Source organism: Mugil cephalus, chromosome 14, assembly GCF_022458985.1.
Source record: "Mugil cephalus isolate CIBA_MC_2020 chromosome 14, CIBA_Mcephalus_1.1, whole genome shotgun sequence".
Taxonomy (NCBI): domain Eukaryota; kingdom Metazoa; phylum Chordata; class Actinopteri; order Mugiliformes; family Mugilidae; genus Mugil; species Mugil cephalus.
Window position 1 is genome coordinate 14,714,784 of NC_061783.1, and position 27,047 is coordinate 14,741,830.

At 41.0% G+C, this 27,047-nt stretch overlaps 1 protein-coding gene across 3 annotated transcripts; it reads left to right on the forward strand.

Annotated features, from left to right (window-relative positions):
- The first annotated feature begins 3,791 nt into the window (after window positions 1-3,791).
- On the forward strand, window positions 3,792-26,688 carry dennd3a (DENN/MADD domain containing 3a). Of its 3 annotated transcripts, none has more exons than XM_047606017.1 (30): window positions 3,792-3,992; window positions 7,482-7,584; window positions 8,155-8,298; window positions 8,402-8,537; window positions 8,693-8,808; window positions 8,884-9,014; window positions 9,122-9,233; window positions 9,314-9,433; window positions 9,525-9,623; window positions 9,717-9,836; window positions 10,603-10,718; window positions 10,905-11,060; window positions 11,171-11,267; window positions 11,364-11,467; window positions 13,063-13,268; window positions 13,344-13,503; window positions 13,920-14,076; window positions 14,174-14,396; window positions 15,715-15,794; window positions 16,271-16,450; window positions 16,564-16,734; window positions 17,805-17,934; window positions 19,048-19,155; window positions 21,015-21,112; window positions 22,884-23,038; window positions 23,296-23,362; window positions 23,470-23,542; window positions 23,639-23,757; window positions 23,857-23,994; window positions 25,549-26,688. In XM_047606017.1, exons 2-30 carry the CDS (start codon window positions 7,504-7,506, stop codon window positions 25,741-25,743), a joined length of 3,792 nt encoding a protein of 1,263 aa, XP_047461973.1. In that variant the 5' UTR covers window positions 3,792-3,992; window positions 7,482-7,503; the 3' UTR covers window positions 25,744-26,688. The 3 variants fall into 3 exon arrangements, with proteins under 3 accessions (XP_047461973.1, XP_047461975.1, XP_047461974.1); XM_047606019.1 differs by having other exon boundaries at window positions 7,486-7,584; XM_047606018.1 differs by lacking the exon at window positions 3,792-3,992 and adding an exon at window positions 5,208-5,461.
- Window positions 26,689-27,047: the final 359 nt, after the last annotated feature.

Below are 27,047 nucleotides of genomic sequence, written 5' to 3' on the forward strand. Positions count from 1 at the left end.
TGTAAAGAGGGAGGGAGGGAGGGAGGTAGGGAGGGAGGGGGAGAGGGTGGGAGGAAAAGCCTGGCCTCGGGCGCAGAAAACAGCGGGACATGAATGAATGGATGGATGAGTACACACTTCAGATGTTAGCTGCAACATAAACACTTCCATGTTGTTCGATATTTGGTTTGAATTCTCTCTTTGTTCTTGTTCGCTGGCAAGTAAAATGAGTTGTGGTGTTTTTTTTTTAAGATTGTACTCATTCCTACTGAATAATGTAATAGGATGAAAGCCTATTATTATTATTATTATTATTATTATTATTATTATTATTATTATTATTATTATTATTAGTCTACTTCTACCAACTCCTTTTCGAGTATGTAAATTAAATGCATTTTGCGTATTATTTGCTGCTATGCTTTTATAATAGTCTTACCATTGCATTTTCTATTATTACTTTCTTTTCCTTATTTACATATTCGAATATAAACTTCTCATTCATTGTCAAAATGTGATACAAAACTAAAATTAAAACTATTAAATGTATTTTTTTAAATACAAAAATATTGGCATCACACTTTAAGAACCAAGGAGTTCAGTCCTGCACACTTAGTAGTTCTGTAGCTTTGGTGTGTGCACTATGGAGGGCTGTACAGTCTAGATGCAACATAAACACTTCCATGTTGTTCAGTATTTGATTTGAATCCTCTGTTTGTTCTTGTTTACTGACAAGTAAAATGAGTTGTGGTGGTTTTCTCGATTAAAGCCATTCCTTCTGAATAAAGTAATAACATAGGAGCCTATTATTATAAGTATTGTTGTTATTAGTAGTATTAGTAGTATCATTAATGATTAAAAACCAAAAATTAAAATATTTATATAATAATAGTGTTGTAATTTGGACACTTCAGTGAAGGATACCTTCTACAAGACCCTAGAACTCAGAATAAAGACATGCCTAAGTTGTTGCAAGTTTACATTTCATTTGCAGCTTTCATGTGAAAGCCTGATTGGTTTTCTAGTGAAGCTCACACCTCTTTGACCCAAGATTTGACTGCCAATGCCATTTACCGGTGGTGGCTTATAAACTTCACTTCTCATCTTTGTGTTTAGGATCAAAGGCGACATCTGGCGACTGCTCATTGTTATTGCTGTTTCTCTGGACTTTATTTCCATTTGTTTGGCTTTAATGGTTAATCTTTCAGTGTTATTGTGACCAAATGATGTAACTTAATAGGTTTAGTGACTTATTTCAAGACGGCATTTAGAAATAGTTTTTGCAGTTACCCATAGAGACAGTCCGATATGGGCCAATCAAGTCCTCAAAAAAAAAAAAAAAAAAAATGTCTCTGCAGCTTTCATAAAACACTGATCTGAACAAATACCTAATGGACCGCCATTAGGTTGGAGTTAAAGCAGGTTGGCACAACATTTCTGACAGTGTTGGTGCAGGTAAGTGAAACTCCTCCAGGGAGAAAACTGAGAATTAAATACAAAAATAGTGCATCATTGTCTCTGTTCTGGTTATAGCCAGGAAAGACTGACTAAAAACAAAAGACAAAATCATCCAAATGTAAATGAATGCATGGACGTGCATCGTTTTACAATGACAAAAAAATGTTTTACTCACAAAGAAAAAGAAATCAGGACATACTGACAACACAGACACAATATCCAAAGATTCTCACATTTCAGAAATGAATGTTAAGAGAACATGTAGCCTCACACCACCAAAGAACCCAAGCGCATTAAATGTAATTCATACAGAACATTATTTCTTGGGTTGTAACAGAGAGAAAATTACATACACACATTATGCTGTTAATGGTAAATATCATGCTTCATCTTGACTGCGCGGGATGGACGCGTAAGAGAATGATACATATTATATCATCAAACCAAATTATATTCTTTCATTAAGATTAGAGACAAGAGAGAGGAGCAAAAATAGCCTCGCCAGAAAGTGTCCTCCATGACACCTGTAGTTTATGTGGACTACAGATCGATTGAGACAATATAAGCCTCCTTACAAATTAATGAAATCTAACAGAGTAACCAAATTAATAATATCACCTCTGCAACCCCGCTACTGAAAAGAATGAAACGAGATAGTTCCAGATTCAGTTGATATTTTTCATTCAAAAAGAAAAAATGAGACACGTGCTGTTCGTGTTCCTCCACGGAGGCATCAGTAGTGATGATACATCACAGAATAATCTTATTCCAAGACAGTGTACTCAGAGTGGAGTGAATTGCTCCAGCATCTTTATGAAAGATGAATTGCTTAGTACACACTCAACAAAGTGGACTCTTATACGGAGAGAAAATAATGTCATCCTTTCATACATCCATACAACAAAACATGTTGATTATAGAACAGATGACTGCAAGACCCAACATGGATCAATAATCTTTCACAGGTGGAATCAATACATACAATATGCACGCATCAGAAAAATATGCGTAGAGGGACAAACACTACCAGAAAGTTGTTAACATTTGACAACTCCTGTCATTTAATACACAACAATTTGAAGTAGGTGTCACCATGCAACCAATAATGGTCTATTTTTGATCATACTGATTAATCAATTAGCCAAGATCTGTTACTCATAGAATAAAATACACTTTCCAAAACGAAGGGTAAAGGCGTAATATGTCTGATGATAACTTTTGACCAATATGGTCTTTTCAGTTTCCGCAGTTGTAACACCAGGTTGTAAGTATTTACCACAGCCTCCAGAGTCAGCTGTTGATTGGACTCTTGTGTTTGGTGATGCTGGTCTGGACTGTGGAGCTCAGAGGAGAGAAGTCAGCCTCTCTAGGGTATAAAATATAAATAATAAAATAAAACAGAGTAAAAGAACACAAGTACTGGCATATATACAAAAAGTACGATGGAAGTTGCATAGTAAATAGTAAAAGTGTTCACCCTTGACGTGGAAATTCAAAAATTCAGTCGTAGACAAATTCAGTGGTTCGCAGTTTTCGAGCCTGAGGGAGTGTGGTGCGGTTTCTGTGGATTATGTTCATATTTTTTGGTCTTGCCCACATATCTTCTTTCTTTCTGCAAATATGTGGGGCAACTAAGTTGCTGAGACACTGAATTACCATTTGATTTCACATTCACTTTCCTGTATCTCAGAACAAATTCCAGGAGGCCTCAGCAAAAGAGACATATACCTTTTTAAATTTTTCATATTAGAAAGTAAAAAAGCAATAACTAAATGTTAGCTCCAGAGAAACCCTCCTACCATTAGGTCCTTTATGAACTCTACCTGTGTAAAATTATCTTTACGCTGTGGCTCCAAAATGAGATGGGGGATGAATATTGGGGAAAAAAATGTGATTGTTATGTGCTGCACAATGACTCTTAATATAATTTTCAAGCCTGAGAACACTGTGCTATGTAATGTACCTGCACCTTTTTCATTTTGTGTTTTATTTCTGTCATAACGTCATTTGTTATGTGTCTGCACAATATAATTTAAAAAAAAAACCTTGAGGTAAGGTGAGTGTTGTTGTGCAGACTCACAGCAGCAGGAACAAGAGAACTTCTGAATCTTTCCTTCACACAGCGAGGAAAGAACAGCAACTCTTTGAATAATTTGATTTAAATTTGAGCAAATTCTATGTATTTGTGTAATATTTATTATTAATTGAATAACATGGGCCCAGTTAAGACAGTAGATGGCGCCACTAAGCCGGTAAACGCATCTACCGGAAGTTCAAGAAAACAAAACAATACCTTTATTTTGAAATAACGGAAGTTCAGCCAAACATGTGGCCAATGCGAAGTTTGACAGTCCAGCGGCGAACCCCTGCGTGTGTGTGTGTCCCAGTAACCTCTGAATCACAAAGCACAGGAGGAGCCGGTGATAGTCTCCAAGTCGCCACTTTTAAACAGTTTCACGGCGTTTTATGACACCCAGTCGTGTTAGCCGGTGGTAGCTAGCTGACTCCTCGTCCCGACCGTCTCCAGTGGAAATGAACGAGTAAGTTAATTTAAGGTGAGTCCCTGATTTTCTATTTATTTTTTTATTTATTTTTTTTATTTTCGGAGCTGCTATGTCAACAGTCTTGCTCGGTCGGTCCTAACAACCCACCACATGCGACTGTTAAATGTTTAAAAACCTACTAGTAAGGTATTCTACAGATTATTTACAAGTTTCAAAACAGCGAGATAGTTTTGGGAAACTTGTCACGGCTCTGTTTGCGCTGCTCTGGTTTGTTTTATGAACTCAAGTACCTCGGCTCGTTCAGGCGCATGTTGCTCTTTTTCAAGAAAGAGAAAAGGGAACAATTCTGATTTCTTGCACACTGTTGCAACCCGGTTTAAAAACTTGCTTGCAGTTATAGTTACTAGTTCAGGTCGTGGAAGCGTTTTATTTATAATTGTAATTTTTAATTTATAAGCAGGCCCAGCACCTATTAAACGCTGTCTGGTGTCCATTAAGGGGGCATGTCACCCATTTTAAGAGCTTCCCCTCTTCCTGTGTCCCAGGGCACCTCAGTAAACACCAACACTCCCTCCCTTTGAGCTTGTGTGACTCTGCATTGTAAAAAATTAACATGAATAAATTCAGGTCAGCAACTGTCTCTAAGGTGCAAAAGCACGGACACACGGTTTCAGTGTAAACATAAATTTCTGGGTGCACCAAAGAAACTGTGAATAAAGCAGCTGTAGACTGACTCAGTGACCCATTAACTGTGTTATGTTCATCTTCTTTCTAATTTGGGAAGAGAACGTTGACAGAGCTTGTCTTTATACACAGTTATTGAAATATTTTTATTGATCCGTAATTGTGGCATTGGCGGTCGTCTTCTTCTTTTCCTAGAATACATTCCCAGCCACGTTCTTCTTGAGTTTGCTATCGGCTACGTCAAAGCAGCTTCTTCTCTGACAGATATGAAGCCATACTTGTTTGTCGTGTGCCCTGTACAGCTCCGTGCTGTCTCCCTCTCACAGCATAAGGTTACCTCCTCCACACACCCTATACTGAAATCTTAACAATATTAATTGTGAGGTATGTCCAAGGAGTTGTTCTTCTCTTGAAACCCTGTGTCAAATAATGAAGCTCACTCTATCCAGGTAATGCTCGGAAAACTCGACGGCTCCTCTTCTCGCGTGCATCTGGATGTCATTAAACGTTCAGGAGGTGTGCATGTGGCCGAAACCGCCGTGACACGGTTCTAAAACGGTCCAGAGCTCAGCTTATAAACAGCGGCACGCTGCCCCCGAAGCGCGAAGTTTACTAAATTAAGGGGTTTCGGGGAATAAACGAGTTAAGTGTGTGTTTTTTTTCCATGACACAGCAGGCTCAGTTAGTCAGAGGCCGTGTTGGCCCCAAGGCCGAGAGAGAGAGGAAGCAACCGTGTCGAAGGTGAAGAAAGAAGAGAAAAAAAGGGAAGCGAACAAGTGGACAGAAGGGTAGAACTAACATATGCGGCTATAACGAAGAGAAGAAAGGCGGTGGAGGTGAGCTTCGAGACGAAAGAGAGAAGCTGAGCGACTTCTTGGGTGTAGCCTGCAGCTGCAGCTAATGCAAGTCAGATGTTTAGTCTTGAATATGCCTGACTCAGACAGACAGATGTAGTTTGGTAGGTAGGTCAGTGCGGACTTAAAGCTGTACTCTGTGTTGTTAATATCGGAACGAAATGTGTACACAAGAGGATACTACTATAGTTAGCAGGGACGCTGGAACACACCGTGTAGCATCTAAACTAATAAAAAATAAGGTATAAAACTAAAAATAAATAATTTAGAACTACATTATTTATTTATATACTGTCCAATACACAAATCAGCCATAACATCATGAGTGCAGACCAGTCGTGCCCTTGCTGCCTATTGCTCAAAGCGTCTGCATCTGGACCACAGAGCAATGAATAAAAGGTGACCTGGTCTGATGAATCACATTTTCTTTTACATCACATGAATGACAGAGTGAATTGCTTAATTGGGAAACGCATGACACCAGGATGCATTACGGGAGGAAGACAAGCCGGTGCAGGCTGAGGCTGCGATGGTTTGGGCAATATTCTTCTGGGAAAAACTTCCTGGTTATTTTTACACGCACCGCCCACCTAAGCATTGTTGCAGATCATGTCCACCCTCTCATAGAAACCGTATCCCCCGATGACAGTGGTCATATTCAGCAGGATAATGCCCACCGAGCCGCAAAGTAAAAATAATTTGGGAACGGTTCGAGAAACGGCAACAGCGAGATTCAGGCGTTGATTTGGCTCCAAATTCCCCAGATCTCAGTCCAATCCAGCGTCTGTGGGATGTGCTGGGAAAATAAATCAGATCCGTGAGGGTCGCAAACATGCAGGACTTAAAGGATCTGCTGCTAACATCCTGGTGCCTGATACCACAGCACGGGTATCAGGGGTCTAGAGGAGTCCATGCCTCAATGGGTCAGGGCTGTTCACAGAAAAAAAAGAGGGACCTGCACAAAATTAGACAAGTGGACATAATATTATGGCTGTAATTAATGCAAGTGAATTTCTGAATGTCAATCTAGCTATTTTCAATACCAATGTCAGAGTAAAGTAAGCAACACCTTTTCTAATAAGACCTTAAATTGTGTCATTATACAACTTAATATTTGGTGCTTTATTTTTCAATATACTGAGCTGTTCCATATAAAGAAGTAAGTAAGTATATTTCTTATGTTAAAATGCTTGAATAAAAGGTTAATAAAAGGACTAATTGGCTTTTCAAAAACATAATCAATATATAAAAGTAGATTTTTGATTCCAGAAATAGTGGTATCTAATAAAGTAATTAACAAATAGCATAAATTAACTGCTGTATTGATGAAATGCAATGAGAATAAGCCTGAACAGTCCAGGAGGTCATGTTTAATTAATACTATTTAATAGCATCATGTTTGAAATCCAATCAAAGGAAGATTTTAACATTATGGACTGGGAATTAATGAGTAAACACTTATCTGATTTGGGGTGGGGGGAGTTTTTAAAACGCGTTCAGTAACAGTAATTTAGTTTTATCTGTGGTTTTGTTTCCGACAGGAAAACTCCACCTGTACCCAAACCCTAGCATCTGCTGTGTGTGTGATTTAGCCCAATAGGTCTCTGTTTGTGCCAGTGCTTGTGTGTGTCTTTGTGTGCAGTGCGTGTGACTGCACACATCTGGAGGAAGTTGCGGGAGGAGGGTTTTGTCTGTCTGAGCATAATGCCTGAGATGTTGCTTTTTTTTTGCTGAGGATTCGCTGAGGTTTGGTTGCTCAACCTCAAAGTTTTGTAACGTAAAAACTCTCAGCTTGAATGAGATCGACATTTAGCCTGGGAATATTTGCATTAGTCACGGTTAGTCATCATTCAAATTCTGAAGTCATTGAACCATCATCGCAGCTATATACAGTAAGGGGCACTGTAAAACAGAATCACATCCCAGCTACAGCTTTTTAATACAAACAGACAGGAAGCATCGCAGGAGGTTGACTGACCGATTCAAACTTTGATTTTTACAGGCAGTGCGCTGGCTTGGATGTGATGGCGGAGCTCCCGTCTGGACTGCTGGAGGCGTGTGTCGTGGTAGGAGCCTCAACTGATAAGCTTCGAGACATACAGCAGGTACGTTTACACACAGTCATGCAGAGAAAGTGACGCTGTGCAGGATTGTTCCTTCTCTTTAAGCCATTAATTTAATCACAGCTGATTACTACTGAATGGAGCCTTTCACATGGGCTGGTAATGTTGCCAGGTGGAAATGCAGGTACACGCACTTTGTAATACGCTGTCAAAAAGGCTGTCGCACAAAGATGACGGTCATCTGTGACCTAAGTTTTTCCACATGTTGAATCAGAAAGAACCTGTTGGCTCAGGAGCTCTTCTGGCGACATGAGGCAACGTCACTGTAGATGCCAGATATTACTTTGATGTTGGTTAGGTTTGTTTAGGGCTTAAAAGTTTAAGATACAGAATAAGTAATCAAATTCACGTATATTTAAACCTGATGCCACTGGATGTTGTAGCTTAACTTATATAAATGAAACATTCATTAAAAAAAAAACATAAAAATATTTTACGCCAAAAATGCATTCTCCTGTTTGTTTAATTTTTTTTTTTTTTTTTAAATAATTATTTCATGTACATTCAGTGACTGACTAAAATTTCCAAACTTTCTCGCGGCATCGCCAACAGAGCAAGTCAAATGATCTCCCCCTGCTGGAAGCTGAGGTACTGCAAGTCCACGCCCCACCATTTGTTTCCAAGGAGACCAACTCCAGCCAGGTGATTGGTCCAGCTTTCAGCCGCGTCCAGAGGAGGAAGAGTTTCATCAAGAAGGTATAATGTAATGATACGTTTGCACGATAATTATAATATTGAGAATGTTTCAGTTTGTGTTGTTATGCATCTCATTTTAGAATATTTTTTTCTGGTTTTGCAGAAGAAACGAGATCGTACTGCAGAGGCGCAGTCAAACGGAGAAGCAGCCAGCCGCGCTGATGCGTCGTCAGTGACGGAGGACATCAGTGTCCCAAAGGATCTGGATCTCATCGCTTTGCCTCAGCTCTGTTTCCCTGGTACACTCAGTTTCTTCTATGACAAACCTAACATAAGTGTACCGTAATCTGTTCTGCAACATCTTTGCGCTTAGATGTTGGCTGATATAGTTTGTTCCCTCTTTTAGCTCCTTATATTCCCAACCTCTGATTGTTCTTGGTTTTTCTTTGGCTAGGTGGTCTTCAGGTGACCACCGAGCAGAGAGAAGACAGTTACCACTTCCTGGTTTTTACTGACCTGTTTGGCAACCGAACCCATGGAGTTGTGGTGCAGTACTACAGACCAGTACAGGTACAAAAACATAAATGCACAGAAAAAGAAGTTGTCAGTAATAAATGCAGACTCATCAGCTGCTTGCTCTGTCAGTTCTGGCAGGAAAGTGTTGTCCAGAACAGCCACCGGTGGAATTCAGCTAAGGCCCGTCTCTATGCACCGTTTGCCGTGTGCATCATCTCCAAGTTCCCGTACTACAATGCCCTGAGAGACTGTTTGTCATGGTAATATTTTTTATTAAATACATAGAAATGATGGATAACATGGTTTTGAGATGATGTGACACATAATGCTGTCAAATTCAACTCCTTTTCCACCTCGTTGCTCTCAGTCTTCTGGTCCAGTTGCGGACTGCAAGACAAAGCGACTTTGAGGAGACAATCAAGGAGTTTTCTGCCAAGCTGTCCATGGTGCCCCTACCTCCTCCCGGACAACTGCATGTGGTAAATATAATTAATTAAATGCACTCTGTGCGTTCCCTCTTTGCAAGATCCATACCGTAATGTGTGTTTTTGTGTGTTAGTCCTTCAGTCTCCGTCCTCTCCAAGTAGTTCTTCCATCCAGGGAGGATCAGGACAGCCCTGTTATCGACATTGACCTGCATCTACCTTTCCTCTGCTTCACACACACAACGCTACTCCAGGTAACAGAGATAATGGTGTTACACAGAAAAGATAAGGTCATAAAATATATATATATATATAACAAGTCCAAGGCTTTCCTCTCTTCTCCAGGTGCTGTCCTGCCTCCTTCAAGAACAGAGGCTGGTCTTTTTCTCCTCCGACTGGGCCAGACTCACCCTGGTTGCGGAGAGTCTCCTGCTGTACCTGCAGGTTAGCGTCGGGAACGTTGCGTAACAGTGTCGCTATTTAAAGAACCATTCAAGCACGTTGTTCATCCCTTCTCAAATTCCTCGTGTCGTTCAGCCTCTGTCCTGGCAGCAGCCTTACGTCCCCATCTTGGCGAGAGGGATGTTGGACTTCCTCATGGCTCCTACCGCCTTTCTCATGGGCTGTCACATCAGTCATTTTGAAGAGGTTGCTGCTGTGAGTACACCAGTGCAAACAGATAACCACACATCCGCTTTTTTTTTTTTTGTTCCAAGTGTTTTGCTGAAATCTGGCATGCCTGTCTGGCTCGAGATGATGGGAGAGGTGCCAGACAAGTTTCAATTGTTTTCTCAAGTGCATATAAATGTTTTAATTGTTATTGGAGTTGATGGACACATCATATGGACATCAAAGAACTAGCAGAATGACTGTGTCTTAACCAAAAAGTTATATTCGAGCACATAAACAATACAGCCAATGGTCAATTACCACAAACGTTCTACACCTCATTCTGCATGCTGAGTGGTCGGGTTTATTCATTCTGGGTGAATGACGTCGTGAATAAATTTGTGTATTTAACGTAAAATGAAAAAAAAAAAGCTTTCTGTGTGATATTTGCACCGGAAAATTTAAGGTCACAGATTCTCACTGACAAACCATCGACCTGCTGACAGACAGTAACAGTAATAATCTGAATGAGTGGATTTACTAAATAACAAATGTTGCTGTGATTTTTCCCTCCAACTTCCTTTGTAATCAAAATGTGTGTCTTTTTGTTATTTTCTTGAGCTCACATACAGTATATAACACAGCCCTGTGGTCTCCAATGCATTCATGTTTATTCAACACCTTACAGTTCTCATATTTTACAGTAGCTGTCTGTTCATCACACTGAGCTCTACTCTGTTAGGCTGTGTTGGATTGAATTGCGCCCTTTGTACAAACAATATGCACATTTGTGTGTTTATCTTTGTGTGTGTAGGAGACCGAGGACCTAATCCTCGTGAATGTTGACGACGGCACCGTTGAATCGTCGTGGTCTGAAACTATTGAACTACCGGCCATCCCTGTGGCTGCAGCTGAGAGCTTCATGTCCAGGTAACACACTGTAAAACAATTAAACGCACTTGTGACCAGAAACTGTGTGTTAACAGCGTTCCTCCACATTACTATGCAGGCACTGTCAGCTCCAATAAAAACTGCAACTACGGTTACATTTTACCCCCTAAATACCAGCAGAACATTGGACAACAAAGTTGTTTTGTACTTTTTGTATATGTCCAGGGCAGAGTGTCTCCAGCTACACTATGACTTGGAGATGTGTCACCTTGGAGCGAGCACCGATGCTAATTCCCTTCGATCCCAGCGCAGAGACTGGCAGAGGCGGCTCAACTCACAGATACAAAACATCACCCTGGAGCTGGTGGTCAACGTTTTCAGGTAAGACACGCAAATGACCTGCAAGTAAACCACCTGCACGTTTTCCAAATGAAAACAGATTTTTGCCGCTCTCTGTTTCTGTTTTATACGTTTGTCTTCCTCTCTCACAGAGGAGTCCAGGACTTTTTAAACCACGAGCACAGAGTTTTTAACAGTGAGGAATTTCTGAGGACAAGGGAGCCAACAGACCAATTGTTTTACAAGAAGGTACGCTTTCACTTTAAAAGGACAAGCATGCCAAAACACAAACACAAACCCTGACCGCACCGTGCTGCATGTTTCTCTTTGTTGTTGTTGTCCCAGGTTTTAGAAACTCACATCTTCCACTCGTTCTTGAGAGACAGGCTTAACAGGAAACGAGATACCTTCAGCCGCATGGAGCAGAAAATGCATAACTATGCACACAGGTAGGATGTTGGTATGATGTTATACAAGAGGGAGAAAGATAACCTGGCAGTGATAATAGACATGCAACGACATGCATAGACAATCCCAGGTTAAACACTCTGGAGGTTATGACGTGATGCCACCTTCAACAGATTGTTGTCTGCTTTGTCTCGTGGATTCACAAGTAAATGATTACTTAACTTTTTTCCCGTCCCTCCTCCACTCACCCTCTGAGAAAGCACATTTCAGCATTCCTGGGACACCCCAGAGCTGTTTTACTGGTTAAACTCGACTGAGCTGAAGATATTAGCCCTCTGACAGGAACATTATTACCAATGATGTAATAATTATTGTGTTACTATATTTATGCCCCAAAAATAACAACAAAATACACATATGTATATATAAGCAGACTTAAAACGATGGTAGATGGTGGGTAAATCAAATAGTTCTTAAGAAAAACACAACTTTGATTTAGTTTTAATCATTCCCATGTGTATGTCTTGAGAAACTGAGAAACTCACATAAGGGTAGGGAAACAAAGGAAAGAATAACTATAGTGAAACTGAATAAATGTGATTAAGATGGCTTCTCTTACACAAATACAGGGTTTTCTACAGTCTTTGTTCGCCTTAGTGGTGCCTGTTGACTATATATGAAGATGAACAAACACTCCATGATGTTCCCCGTAGAGTAGCTTTGAAGCTCAGTGCGGTGGTTTTTGCCCTTGCCATCTTGACTTGACTTCTAATCCCAAACTGGGCAAAGAAGTGGAGCTAATGCGGGCAATTGATTTCTAAGCAGACAACTAGTGACCTGTGTCAGTACCCAGCTGCCACTCAGTCATCTTGTAACTTTTAGCCTTGATATAATCTAAATGCCTCCAGGTCTGAGCGATGAAGCCCATGCGGAAGTGCAAGAAACTGCAGTTCATCAAGTGGCCACTTGAGGCTCCAAGAGGGAGCAAGTCCCCATAAAGCACCATATTAACAAGCCCAACTTTACAGCAGAATTAAACATGTTTACAGCCTGGTACAAAAAATTATTTTGGTCTCACGGGGGGTGTTTTTTTTATAACTCATTTGTTTATTTTTTTATTAAGGTTTAAAATTCAACAATTAAGGGCGTTCCAGCTTTGAGTGACAGGCAGTAACATGAACTAACAGGCGAACTAACTAACTAACATGGCAACTGTGGGCTCCGCCAACTTCAGGCTTCATTTTCAGAATCCAATGGGTGATGTCATTATGGGTTTGTCCATAGTATATACAATCGGTGATATTTAATGGATTTGATCCATGTGGAGACAGCCTCAAGTGGCCATTTGAGGAAATGCAGTTTATGTGACCTATCTTTAACTTCCTTTTCCGCCACCCTGCTTGAAGTGACTCTTACGCCTATAAACACGTAAATGCAATAAAAAGTATTCCATTTATTACATAGCATGCCCTGTCAATAAAATACTTTATTGACTATGTGTCATCAGTCTATTTTTAGACTTTTTTTTAAAATACTTTGACTATGTGTCATCAGTCTATTTTTACTGTAACTGTAATATTCACGGTCAGTACCAGCCATGATCTGAATATTTATCCAGCTTTGCTATTCGTTGCAGAAATCGAGCATTTACAGAGTCTCCCCGTCGTCCTCCGATGTCTGAACTGTCCAGGACGGGCTACAGCAGCTACACCAGTCATGAAAACAGACTGAGCAAGAGGCTGGGAGCCAGTCTGCCTAACTTGGATCAGCCTGCCAATGAAACGATGGCAACAATCAGCCACAGCAGACCGCAATCCCTCAGGAAGATGACTCCTGATATCGGTCAGTAGCAGCTGAAGGAAAAAAGGGGGAGGGATTTAACGAAGTCCACTTCTGATTTTATTTGTCTTCTTTCAGGGTTGAAGTCTCCTCAGAAAGTCGTGAAGGTTTTCCGTCTCCCAGAGTTCCCCCCTCCGTTAGCCTATCATTACGTCCAGAACTATTATTCTGACATGGCAGCTTCGCTGGGGAAGGCTATTAGCGCGACACCGCCTGATGAATCTGCTCTGCTGGCCAGGTACTGTACACGGAGTAGAAAGAAATCTTGGAAACAATGAAAATGATATCACTATGCTTTACTTTTAGATTAATTTAGCTCTGACACCAAGACTAGACTGGAAATACTTTTATGAATCGCATAAAAGATGATCTTTGAAAAATGATCATGCTGTTTAAAGAGCAAACATTTAAGCATAAAACTGAGATGATGCTTCATAAAACAGCACTTAAGTTTTTCTGATAATCCTGTGCCACTGTTTTGTTTAGTTTTGAAAGAAAATTCTGATCTGTTTGTTTTAATGAGTTTGGTTGATTCCATATCTTTCATTTGTATAAAATCACAATATTTCATTAAATTTGTTAGAATAAATACAAACAGTGGCTGACAGACAATAAACTGAACCCTCTTCCTGATGCATCCATTTGTCTGTTCAGGTACCATTACCTTCGTGGTTTGGTAAACTTTGTGTCCAACAAACGTTTTGATGCGTTAGAGGACTTCCAGAGCCTGTACAAGACAGACTCGGATATCTTCCCCTCTCAGATGGTTAAGTCCTTGGTGGACTCCATGCCAGAGGTTGAACGCTTACAGGTCAGTCCAGGTCATTGTGTAGCTGAATACACACCCAGCCACAGATGCTGCTCTTACAGGTCTGTTGTATTAAACTCTTAAATCCTCCCCACAAAAGGCCGACAAAAAACCAGAGCTCAAACGACTCATCAGCCGCGTCAAGAGGGACCAGGAGCGAGAGCGCGCGAGCCACGACAACGGGATGGAGGAAGGAGCCGTAAAGCGCTTCCAGCTGCCGAAAAAACACATGCTACTGGAGGAGTTTGTGAAATGCGTGCAGGAGTCTGGCATTGTGAAAGACCAAGGAACCATTTTTAGACTCTTTGAGGCTCTATCAGTAGGTAAGAAGTGTATGTTCATTAAAGTTCAGCATTTATTGTTAGGGCTCCGTTATCTCTCCAAAACTGTTATTTTTTTCTCCACCTACTGGTTTTAGTGTTGTGGCTGAGTATTGTATAAACATAGCTAGACGTGTTGCCTCAATACACACACTTACACACTCATACACTTGAGTGTTTCCGTTATACCTGTTCCTCGTCTTCCTCCCACTCCTTCACAGGTTCTCCAGGCAAACATTTATTCCTTATGTTAATCATTACCTCACCCCTTCTTGAAGTATTTGGCATACAGTGTTGGATTCCTTACCAGGGCTTCACTGACATTTGCTGCCCTTTATTTCACACATTCTGCAGATCACCTCATTTGGAACTGAACTGAATGACTTAAAAATTAGTTTCACTTCACACCCTTCAAGTAGCGCCAGTCAGAGCTGTACTAACCTGACGGCATTCCTCTCAACTCAACTCAGAGTGACTGTGTTCGCAAGACAGCGACGAAAAGATGTTTTGTTTGTGGTATTTTAAAGGAAGCGAGCGAGTAATGGAGGGTATTCTGCGGTACTATCTTAAAAATTGGGGTTTTAGCTTATATTGCCTACAGGAAATGCAGGAAGGACGATTGGAATGAAGCTTATCTTTTGGCCACATTGAGTTACTGGAAAAGGGCTTGTACATCCTGTTGAATGTTATAGTGGGCAAACGTCAAGTTTTCTTTTCCATGTCTCACCTTTTGTTATAAACAGATGGTGTTGAACTTCAACTTTGGACTGGTCCACTACTAATTACTATTTATTTATACATAGTTTAAGGTTAAATGGCCCATGTTACGTTATGTTACGTTATGTTATGTTATGTTATGTTATGTTATGTTATGTTATGTTATGTTATGTTATGTTATGTTATGTTATGTTATGTTATGTTATGTTATGTTATGTACCAATTGAAACTATATGTGCATATAGTATATATTTATTTATCTAAAATGTGTTTTTAAGTCTTCTATTGTATATTATCTTATGACTACTCTACCAGTCATTCGTTGGTTGGGTGTGTGCAACATATTTAGCCAGTGTTGTAATACAATGTTAGACTTTGAAATAAAGAAATAAAGAGATAAAGACATAGTCAGCCCTGTCAGCTACCAGACACCCTGACGTGTCTGTGGAGCAGAGTGCTTCCTCATTTATAGGTAAATGAAGATTAAAATATAGATTTCAAACCCGCAAGTCACAAGGCTGTGCTTGAACGGAGCAATATATGATATAAACAAGTGATCCTCTCTTATCTCATCGTGGAAACTGTGTGTGCTTGTTTGTTTTAGGTCATCAGAAGCAGGTTGGCCCAGAGTTGTTCAGGGTGTTTTACACCATCTGGAAGGAAACGGAGGCCGAGGCACAAGAGGTGTGTACTTCTCCATAGATTGTGTAAACAAAGTATATACTGTCAACATCAGTCGTAAGTGAAAGTGAGTCAATAGTCTCTTTTTTCCTGCACATATATTTACATCCATCACTGAAGTGAACGAATCCTAGAGACTTGTCTGTGTATAACAGATGGATGTAGTCACCACTGTCTGTGCTGATTGACAGGCTACAATTCAATTAAATTCATTTTGCTTCACCAGTTAAATTTTAAAAGAAATTAGGTCATCAGCAGTGATTTAAATCTAGTCGTCAAACTTTGTTTGCTGTGACACTCTAGCCTCCAAATTGCTTCCCACGTCTCTGGATTCCTCAGAGATCCAAACCGAACAATGAGGGTTATAGTGTTTCATTACTGGTTCGGTTTGAGTAAATCCACGGCATCGCGGCGTGGCACGTTACTGGCTTCCTCTTCACAAAATTAATACAGATTCCTCATATTTGTCTGACTTCAAGGTGTGTCTGCCAGCGTCTGTGCTGGAGCACATTGAGACCAGCGAGTGCGTCTTCAAGCTGTCCTCATCGGTGAAGACGAGCCGCGGCGTGGGGAAGATTGCCATGACTCAACGCCGGCTCTTCCTGCTCACAGATGGGCGACCGGGATACTTGGAGGTGGCGCAGTACAGAGATTTAGAGGTGAGGTGGACCAAAGGTGAACCTTTGACAATGTTAATCCTAAATAATAGAACAAAATGAAGGTGTGCGTTTGACTCTGTGTGAAAGCAACATGTTAATGTGTTTTCCTGCAGGAGGTGAAAGTGACGTCGGCTCCCTTCCTGCTCCTGCGAATCCCCAGCCTGAAGATACGTGTCCGGGGAAGGAAGGAGTCATTTGAGGCTAATCTGAAAACGGAGACTGAGCTGTGGAACCTGATGATCAAAGAGATGTGGGCCGGACGCCTCATCGCTGACCAACACAAGGTGAATACTTGATGGTGGTATGTGAGGGTATAAACATGTGTTAGTAGATAGGGACGTACATGCACAGAGGAGGAAAGTTTGAGATATCACAGCTCAAACGTCTTCACCATGTCTTCTTATTAATATACACGTGTTAGTTTCTTGTGTTCAGATGTAGGGTTAAACGATGTTATTATTACCTGACAGTTTCGATGATGTCAGTGTGACTTCTGAGCGGCGTTTCGAGCGTCGAAACCGTCAGGTAATAATAACATCGTTTAACCCTACATCTGAACTCAGGAACTAAAACCTCTATTTGAGATATCGTGTGCTTCTGTTACGCATACTGTGTCTTTATCTCGGTATCAGTTAATATGAGCGTGTGTGTCGGCCCTTGTGAACTTCATTGACCTTTGTGGGTGGGGTTGAAATTCCATGAGGCGCACATGAACATAAATACACACGCTTGAACAAAGACAGAGGGTTTCCTCTGTGAAACCAAATAATGTAACTGTAACACCTCGGTCTCTCACTTCTCTCCTTTTTTCCCTTACTGTAGTCGTTTTTAATTTAATTTAAATATCATATCATCTCTCAGTTCCCCTTTGTATTTTAGGCTGCGTAATTAGCATATTAACTACCATATTATGCATGTACAATTGCATCCTGTTTTTTTCTGAGAAGGTGGATTAGCAGAAATATTTGCATATTATTAATTATGTTAATTGTGTTGCTGAAATATCCAACATTCTTTCAGGTTCATTTTTTTTTTTTTTTTTTTTTAGCTTGCTTGACTTTGACGTAAATCGTATTTGACATAAATTTGGGTTTTCTTCTGCTAGTCCCATAAAATAAATAACTAGAAGATGCTACAATTGAATATGGGAGAAGATACATTTGTTTTTTTATTTATATATTTATTATTAAACACAATGAACTGATGAGTCTAGAAAAGTAATATAAGATGATTCGTACTTGTATTTATTATAATTTATTTTTTAATATTGTTTTTTTTTTTGTTGTTTTTTGTTTTTTTTAATTCTTCGCAGCCTTTTAATGAACCACTCTCATGAAATAATCTTTCCCTCCAGGACCCCCAGTACATGCAGCAGGCTCTCACCAACGCCCTGTTAATGGACGCTGTGGTTGGCAGCCTACAGAGCAGTAAGGCCATCTCCGCTGCCTCCAAGCTGGCTCACTTTGACCGCATCAAGATGGAAGGTAAAAAAAACTACGATGATGATGATCTGGTTGCTAATATTTTTATTTATGTATTTATTTATTTTATTTAAAAGAAGGACATTGCACATTCAGTAAGTTTACATGCACATGACGAAAGCAAATTATTGCCTTAATCCGACTTTAACTGGACAATTTACGTGTATGTAAACTCGTTACGCCATCTAAAATTGGAGTTCTCCTTATCCGATTAAAACTCCCAGATAATGCGATTGGAAATTCATTTTCTCCATCATGTATACACCTTAATTGAACTTTAACTGGACAACGCGCGAGCCAGTAGAAGAACCACCTGATGGATAGCGCTATCTTATCTATAAGTAGCGCGCACATTAAGTACGAGATTAAAAAAGCTGTGCTATTATCCGTATTGTTGTTGACTCTTGTAATAGTTCAACCAGAAAGGGACCCATATTAACATGTTATTAACCTGCTGACAAGACACATATCGCCACCTAGTGTGGAGGAAGAGGACATGTTCATGTTTCTGTTGCATATAAACTTGGACAAGGACCGCATTCAGAAAATCGAATTTCGAGCTCGATTAAGCTGCACATGTAAACATACTGAGTGATTCACATGAAGGAGAAATGTGCCAGACGTAGCCATGCAGGCGGATTTTCATCTGAAGTTCATCTGTAGTGTAATAATGGTATTATTATTATGTGACTAAAAAGAACACAGAAGCTTATGACACACAAGAACAAACAAAACAAGACAGAAAAGTTTCAGTTTTTCAGTTTTCCTAATTGAGATTATTATGCAGGAAACTCTGGACTCTGCCCTGTGTGACCTGTTTGTTTTTATTCTTTATATGGACCTACATACCAGTGCCCAGGTTGTTAAACAGTGTGTGGCTCTATCATCTCATAATGGTACATTCAATTGTTTTAACTTGTTGTTTGAATCATAACTGTGAGTCGTGACTTGCTCAATATTGCTCTTTCTGACTCATTCTAGAAAACAAGCTGTGAATATATTATGACTCAGTAGAAACTGTGTGGAGATTTCTGTTGACATTCGGGGAGTTTTACTGTGTATTTCTGCATTAAGCACCTGGCAAAGGTTAATCACTTCAATTGTGTGTGTCTTTAGTCCCCATGATGGTACCCAAGACAACAGCGGAGACGCTCAAGCACAAAATTAACCCTTCGCTGGAACTGACTGCACCTCAGGCTGTGGATGTACTTCTGTATACACCAGGTAAGCGCACATACAGCCCTCTCCTGAATGTGTTTATAACCAAGCAACCTCTTCGTCATTCTTGACATAGTCAGACACAGATGACCTCTGGTTCTCAGTCAGTCAAACGTAAAGATCGTGAAGCGGCATGTAAAGTTTCTCAACCACACTTCCTCTTCTGGCCTTGACTTACAGCAAACTACAACAGGAAAAGAGAGAATGTGAATACCGAGAAGGAACTGCAGCAACCCACCCAAAACAAAGAGTTTTTTAGCAGATTATAAAATCACAGAATCACTTTGCTTTTCTTAAAATGTTCGGTTTAACGCGACGTGCCAAAGTGTGTATCACAACAGGTTACATCACCTGTATGTGTTGAGGAAAAAAGCTTCTTGTAAGAGCAGTTTTTTTAATATAAAGGTCATTTTATCTAATTATTAACAGATTAGATGAAAATTAACAAGGAAAAAGAAAGAGTGCAAAGGGGGATCTTCACCAGACGGCAAAATAACCTTAACTGGCCTCTTTCTACTTGTAGTAGCAGCCGATTAGAAATTCTAACTTGACTGTTTAATTGTAAATCAGAATACATCTTTTAATTTTTCCCATGTTAATCAAGTCCTGACTCACCAGAGAATGGACATGTATCTTCTGATTGTGTGTCCTGTGGTGCCTGATAACAGTGTGTCGTTAGAGGGGTCTCAGTGGATCATCCCATTGATACTTGATTAGTTTGGGGTCTAGTGAATTTGGAGGAGAGGTCAACACCTTGCGCTGCAGAACACTTAATTGTCACAAGATGATAAGTGCTATTTACTTTTCCTGTCAGTGGTCATAATGTTGTGGCTATATAATATATATACGACAGTCCAGGATGCACCCAGGTCTCTGACTGCGCTGCTCACATCAATCCAGTCTTTGTTAATCTTGGGAGAATGCAGCATTTATTTATTTATTAAAATGCCTCCAGCAGTACAACAGAGAAATGAAGAATCTGCTTTAGAAGCTTGTTATGACATTAAACCTTATTCAATCCGATTCATCACATTTGACCTTAAAAACACAGGAGTTGTCCGCTGCAGTTTTGCCTTTGTGCACCGTCCCTGGATTTTTATTACAGCTGGCAGACAGTGTGGCGCATTACGTGGCAGGAAGACTGCTTAAAAAGACCCACAAGGAGCCACAAAGCCTCGGCCTTCAGTGGACGACCATCTGGGGCCACTTAGAAACACGGCTGGTGACAGGCTGACCCAGCGGCCGCTAACACACTCGTGCACACTCTCGCTCAGTGATTCACGCACATACAAAAACGGTCCAGTTCTCCTGCAGCAGCAGCAGCAGCCTGCTCTTTGGGCTCTTTTCTGCTGGTGGAGAGAACAAATCCAGCCTTTCAGATCCTTCCTCCCTCCCTGCCGCTCTCCGCCTCGGTCTCCCTCCTCTGGTTCTGGATATAGGTCACTGAATTGAGCTCCTGGCACGGGGCCCGTTCACTCCCCCTCTCCCGTCACCACTCCCTTCTCCCTCTTTTTACATCTATGTCCCACTGTCCTCCTCTGCTCCTCGTATGAAACACAGGATGTTACTTTCTTTTCCCCTCCCGCCAGCGTCGCTGACCGTTAGATGAAGCCTGGGTGGAGTCAGGCTGCAGAAAAATAGTTTTGAAAGTGTTTTCATTCAAACTGCCGTCAGTCTGAGCAAACTGCTGAAGTGAAATCCTTCACATGAACTGACATAACGGCGCTGTGAAGCTCAGATATTATATTCACGTTTCTTCTTCGCCTGCTCTGAAAGAGTAAGCGCCGGATCAGTCGCGGGTCACATGTTCGAGATAAGGCATTGAGAAATAACTGAACAAATATTGCGTCTGCCGTGTGTTTCAGGTCAGCTGTGGGTGTCTGTGGGCGGAGGGAAGGTGATGGTGTTTGATGCCTCCAGCTGGTCCCTCACACACACCTGCCACGTCGGGAATGCGAAGCTGGTGAGAAAAGCGCACACATACGCCGAATACCTGCACACAACTGGCAAACCTACATACATAAAGAGATGTATGATCGCTGGCACATCCCCTTATTTTTATTCAGGTTTTTAGAAAAACATGCAAACAGTGTTGCTAATAAATAATGATGCAGAGATGCTTGTTGTGCATAACTAAACAAACAAAAAAAAAACTTTGCCAGATGTTCAGCTGCCTCTCGTCTCTGAACAGAACCAGAAAACAAACGGTGCATGCCACTGACATCAGATCCACATATAACGGTTTTTCCTCAACTTTCCGCCTCAATCAGTGCCAGTATTATCTCCAGACTTGGTTCCACATATTCCGGGGAGTGTGCAGTGTGTTTGGAATTCTTTTCATTCTCCCAAAGACCAAAACATTTTCTGTGCAAACTTTCTTCACCAAACATAAACAAGCGAGGGTTGGCATGAGAACTTCAAAGCTCCCAGAGGAGAACGTTCACGGTAGATAAGAGTGGGTGTGAAGTTTTGAGGCTCTTCTTGCGACTGTGCTAATCACCGACCTCGACTTCAGGCATGCAGGTCACAGTCATGTGAAATGTGTTGACCTGTGTTTGTGTGTGACAGAGATGGACAAAGTGTTTTCTCTTTCCAGCCATCACCATGGTACACAGTTCACTATCGGGTCATGTATTGAACATTTGGACCATGTTGTTTTACACCAGATTTTAAATAAATAGAATATTTAAATCTGTAAGTATTTTCCATACTTAATTAGTGTCTCGGAGATTCAGTTTGAATCTGTGAAAGTGAGTTGATTATTAGAACAGTTTTGCCTCCTTGTGGTGAGGTTCGGTATTACACAATGAAATAATGCTCATCATTGTGCCCGTTAAGAAAAGACTTATTGTAGGTCTCAGCTCACTCAACTTTCTTTGGAGTTGTGATGATTTGCATGAAAGAAATTATGTCAGACGGATGTTTTTGCACTTCAAACACACCATTGATAAAACAGTAAATTTATCCTGCTGGACATGGACGTTTATTTGTCATTTGCAACCATACAAAAGCATGAGATGGAGCCAAATTATGCACTCACGTCCCAGATTATTTCTCATAGTAACTGTAATATATAAATACTAAATAAAAACAGTATAGACAGGAATAAAGATAAATAAAATAAAAGATCCAAGTGGAAATATAAGTAAAAATGGTAACACAGCAGCACCTTGCATTTGTGCAAGTTTGTACAAGGAAATTTGTGCAAAAACAGAAATGGGTTGTGTAATTCACACGACTCCACCAGAGCAAACAAACTAACCATTCAAGGCAGCAGGAGATCAACTACTCTCTTCATCTGTTACATAAAATGCTCTTGTCAGTGGACTCTGGTGGGTTTTTAAGGACGCCCACAGCAGTTTATTGCTTGGTTTTTATGCCTATAATATACTAACCATGGATAAGTACTGCATCCAACCCCACTGTCAAAAAGCAAATCTGTCCCTTTAACGGTTTTCCGCATAATCCGTGACGAATAATTAAAACAACTTTTGGGTCTAATTTTTCCAAGTTCTCTCTGTTACTTGAAAAATATTAGTCAGTGTCTTTAAATGTTTTATTTTATGTAAACTACAGAGCTCACAGCGTATTTATTTCTTACTTTAGCTTTACTTTTATATCTGCGGTGACTCTTGATCCGAATGGTGTGTGCGTGTGTGTGTGTGTGTGTGTGTGTGTGTGTGTGTGTGTGTGTGTGTGTGTGTGTGTGTGTGTGTGTGTGTGTGTGTTTTCAGAACTGCATGCTGGGAGTGGACAAGGATCAGGTCTGGATGGGCTCTGACGACTCGGTCATCTACATCATCAGCATGGTGTCCATGGTCTGTAACAGGCAGCTGACCGAACACAGGGCGGAGGTCACGGGACTGGCCCTGGACACAGACAAGTACAAGTAATGGACTCATTTAACAGTAAAATGACCAATTCACCTGAATCTACATAGAAATTAAGGATTTAATTTTACAGATGAGGCAATATACATTAAAACACTGTGTGTGTCTGGTTAAAATTGTACATCAAATAGCTTGTTTTGTCCTGTTAATGATCCACCAGTGAAAGATATTCATCGTACAATGATATAAATGAGAAAAGCTGCATAATATGTATAGAAATTGTGTCTTTTTTGCTTCATAATAATGTGTCCTTCAGCCAAAAGGTGGCGTACTCCTGCAGCGCAGAGGGAACTGTTATGGTGTGGGACGTCTCAACGCTGCAGGTCTGTTTAAAACCACCCTTTGTTTAGCAGCTCCCGTTTTAGGCATCGTGAATACCTAGACGACTTCTTAAACGCGTACTGAGAATGAACCTTTTCCCGTTCCTCAGGTGAAGAGGCAGTTTCGTCTCTCCTGCGATCGCCTGCTGTCCGTCCTCTGCTCTAACGGCGTGCTCTGGTGCTGTAAGTTTCGCACTCTCGCCGGAGCGTTAAAATGTGAACAAAGAGGGTCGACTGTGGAAACTGAATTCCTTTCTGTGTCGTCTCGTGTCTCCTCAGGCTCCAGGGACGCTATCATGGAGGTGTGGAGGAATGGTTCGTTGAAGCATCGCATGACTTTGCCAGAACAACACAAAGGGGCGACAGCTACATTCAGCTCTGCGCTGCTCTTACCTGAGGTACCACATTAGTCCCTCAGTATTGCCTTCTGTATATATTTTTTTTCTTCTGGATTGTATTGAAGTTTGATCATTTTCTTTGCCTTGTGTATGTGACAGAGGGAGGAGCTGTGGAGTGTTTGTGCTAACTCCGGAGAAGTGTGTGTTTGGCATATTAAAGACACTAGCAAACCGTTCCAACGCGTGGCTCTACAGGACTGCACCGGATGTTTCTGCATGATTAAAGTTAAAAACCAGGTAAATAACATACATGACATATGTCAACAGTTTGACATATGAGGGGGGCGGTATCAGTCTCGTTGTGTAACTATTACTTTCACATCACCGACAAAGGGATTATACACTCACCGGCCACTTTATTAGGTACACCTTGCTAGTAAAAGGTTGGACCCCGTTTTTGCCTTCAGAACTGCCTTAATTCTTCGTGGCAAACTTTCAACAAGGTGTTGGATTTTGGTCCTTATTGACATGACAGCATCACACAGTTACTGCAGATTTGTCGGCTGCACGTCTATGATGCCAATCTCCCGTTCCACTACATCCCAAAGGTTCCTCTATTGGGTTGAGGTCTGGTGACTGTGGAGGCCATTGGAGTTCTCATTGTCATGTTCAAGAAATCCAAAAAAAGCATTGAATAAGGTCAGCTGGACTTGTAGAATTTCTTGAAGACGTTTCACCACTCATCCGAGTAGCTTCTTCAGTTCTGATAAACTAGTGGGAAGTTGAGGTTTAAATAGGAATAAACTCTGTGGGTAACACACCGAAATCTTGGGGTGTACCCACAGAGTTACACTGAAGAACTACTCATGGTGGTGAATGTTCTTCAAAATCAAAAGTCAGTGACCTTATTCAACGTTTTTTTTGCATTTCCATGACCTGGATGACTGAGAACCTTCACAGACACGTTCAAGAAACTACTTTGAGATGACATGAGCTTTGTGACATGGTGCATTATCCTGCTGGAAGTAGGCGTCAGAAGATGGGTCGATTGTGGTTATAAAGGGATGGACATGGTCAGCAACAATACTCAGGGAGGCTGTGGCATTTAAACCATGCTCAGTTTGTACTAAGGGGCCCAACGTTTGCTAAGAAAATACCCCCCACACCATTACACCACCACCACCAGCCTGAACCGTTGATACAAGGCAGGATGGATCCATGCTTTCATGTTGTCTGACCCTGCCATCCGAATGTCACAGCTGAAATCGAGACTCGTCAGACCATGCAACGTTTTTTCCAGTCTCCTATTGTCCAGTTTTGTTGAGCCTGTGTGAACTGTAGTCTCAGTTTCCTGTCCTTAGCTGACAGGAGTGGCACCCAGTGTGGTCTTCTGCTGCTGTAGATAATTTCCTAAATACTCACACCAGCCCGTCTGACACCAACAACCATACCACGTTCAAAGTCACTTAAATCCCTTTTACTTCCCCATTCTGATGCTCGGTTTGAACTTCAGCAAGTTGTCTTGATCACCTCTTCGTGCCTAAATGCATTGAATTGCAGCCACGTGATTGGCTGATTAGCTATTTTTGTGAACAAGCAATTCAACAGGTGTACCTAATAAAGTGGCAAGTGAGTGTAACTTCATGAAGTCGAACCACATTAACCGCGTCCAAAAGAAAATCAACTTTAATTTTACTCGGAGGTGTTTCACTACTTGTTCCAGTGGTTTCTTCAGTCTGAAATGACTGGTGGGGAGTTTTCTCTGTGGGCGGCGCACACTTGAAACGCGAGACCCGGATGACACGTTAAATGTCCCTTTCTTTCCGTCTTCCTTTCTCTCTCACTCTCCAGGTGTGGGTCGGTGGCGTGGGCCGCATCACATCCAAAGGGAAGGTTTACATCCTGGACGCGGAGCGCTACCAGGTCCTGAAGGAGCTGCACGGCCACACCGACAAGGTGATGGCTCTCTGCTCAGCGGAGGACCGCTACGTCCTCAGCGGAGCCGAGAAGCACGACGGAAAGATCGCCATCTGGAAGGTGGAGTAGAGACAAGTGGAGACTTATCAGGAAGGATGTTGTCAAAGAAACTCGGAAAATGAAGGGAAGAGCTGTGTTTGGAAAGCGCAGCCAAGACGGAGGATCACACACCGAAACATGTTTACACAAAATATCACCAGCTTTTGAAAGACTGAAAAAGTGAGCTGAAAGTTCTGCTGGATCTTTTTTTTTTTTTTTAAATCCAAAGTGCTTTAACTTTAGTGAAGGTTTTTCTAATTTTTCAGTATTGATACGCCAAGTTTAACCGCACTAGTGTAACGTGTGACTGTTGTGTGACTGAGCCTCACCTCCAGTTGTGATTCTGAGCTGAATTCCCGCAGCTCGGAGGAGTCAAACTACCCCCAAAACAAAAGGAGGTTTCACCCTCACTGCGGGAAAGTCCCCCCTCCCCTCCCCTCCCCCGATTAGAAGTTTATTTAGATGGAAGTTGCGCTTTTAACGGACAGGAAATATTATGACTCACGATGATGGGAACTGGACTCGTGTTTAATCCTGCAACAACTGGAATGTGTTGAAATATGCAAAACGAGACTCTACAATACCTTTGTCATTATTAGTTTACTTTATTTATTTTTCTACTAGAACAATTTTACCTGTGGGAAAATTAACCTCACAAAAAGGTCAGAATTCTTCTCTACAACCTGCCTCAGATATTAGACATTCAAATACGTTTGTTATTATATGTACAACATTCAAGTTTTATTACTTTGTTTAATTTACATTAAGAGACGATGTCTTTTCAATCAAAGGTTCAACTTTTACTAGTGTATTTATGTACATAACTGGGAAACATCAACATTTCTTTTATAAACTAAACTTAAGACAATGCAACAACTCAACATATTTATATGTGTTTTACTTCCTCTGACTTTTGTTTTCATGTGTAACTGCATATTATTAATAGTCTATAATACACTTTTTTTTTAAAAGGAAGCCTTGAGTTTGTGCTTATTCACACCCAACACCTAACATCTTCATTCATTCATTAATTTTCTGTAACTGCTTGTCCTCTGGAAAATTGTAGGGAGGGTGGCTGGAGTTTATCCCAGCTTAGGTTTTTGACCCTCATTAACCCAACGAGCATGTCTTTGGACGGTGCGAGGAAGCCCGAGTACCTGGAGAGAACTCATCCTTAATTACATTATTTCTACATATCTTTTTCCCCTCACTAAAAATGTAAAATGTGAATCATATTACAGAAATAAGCTTAGTTTACAATTTTTGCGGCCTAATCACAGTTTAGATTGAATGAACCCAAGGCGTCTGTTTAAGTGTGTGCACTTCCTCCGGTT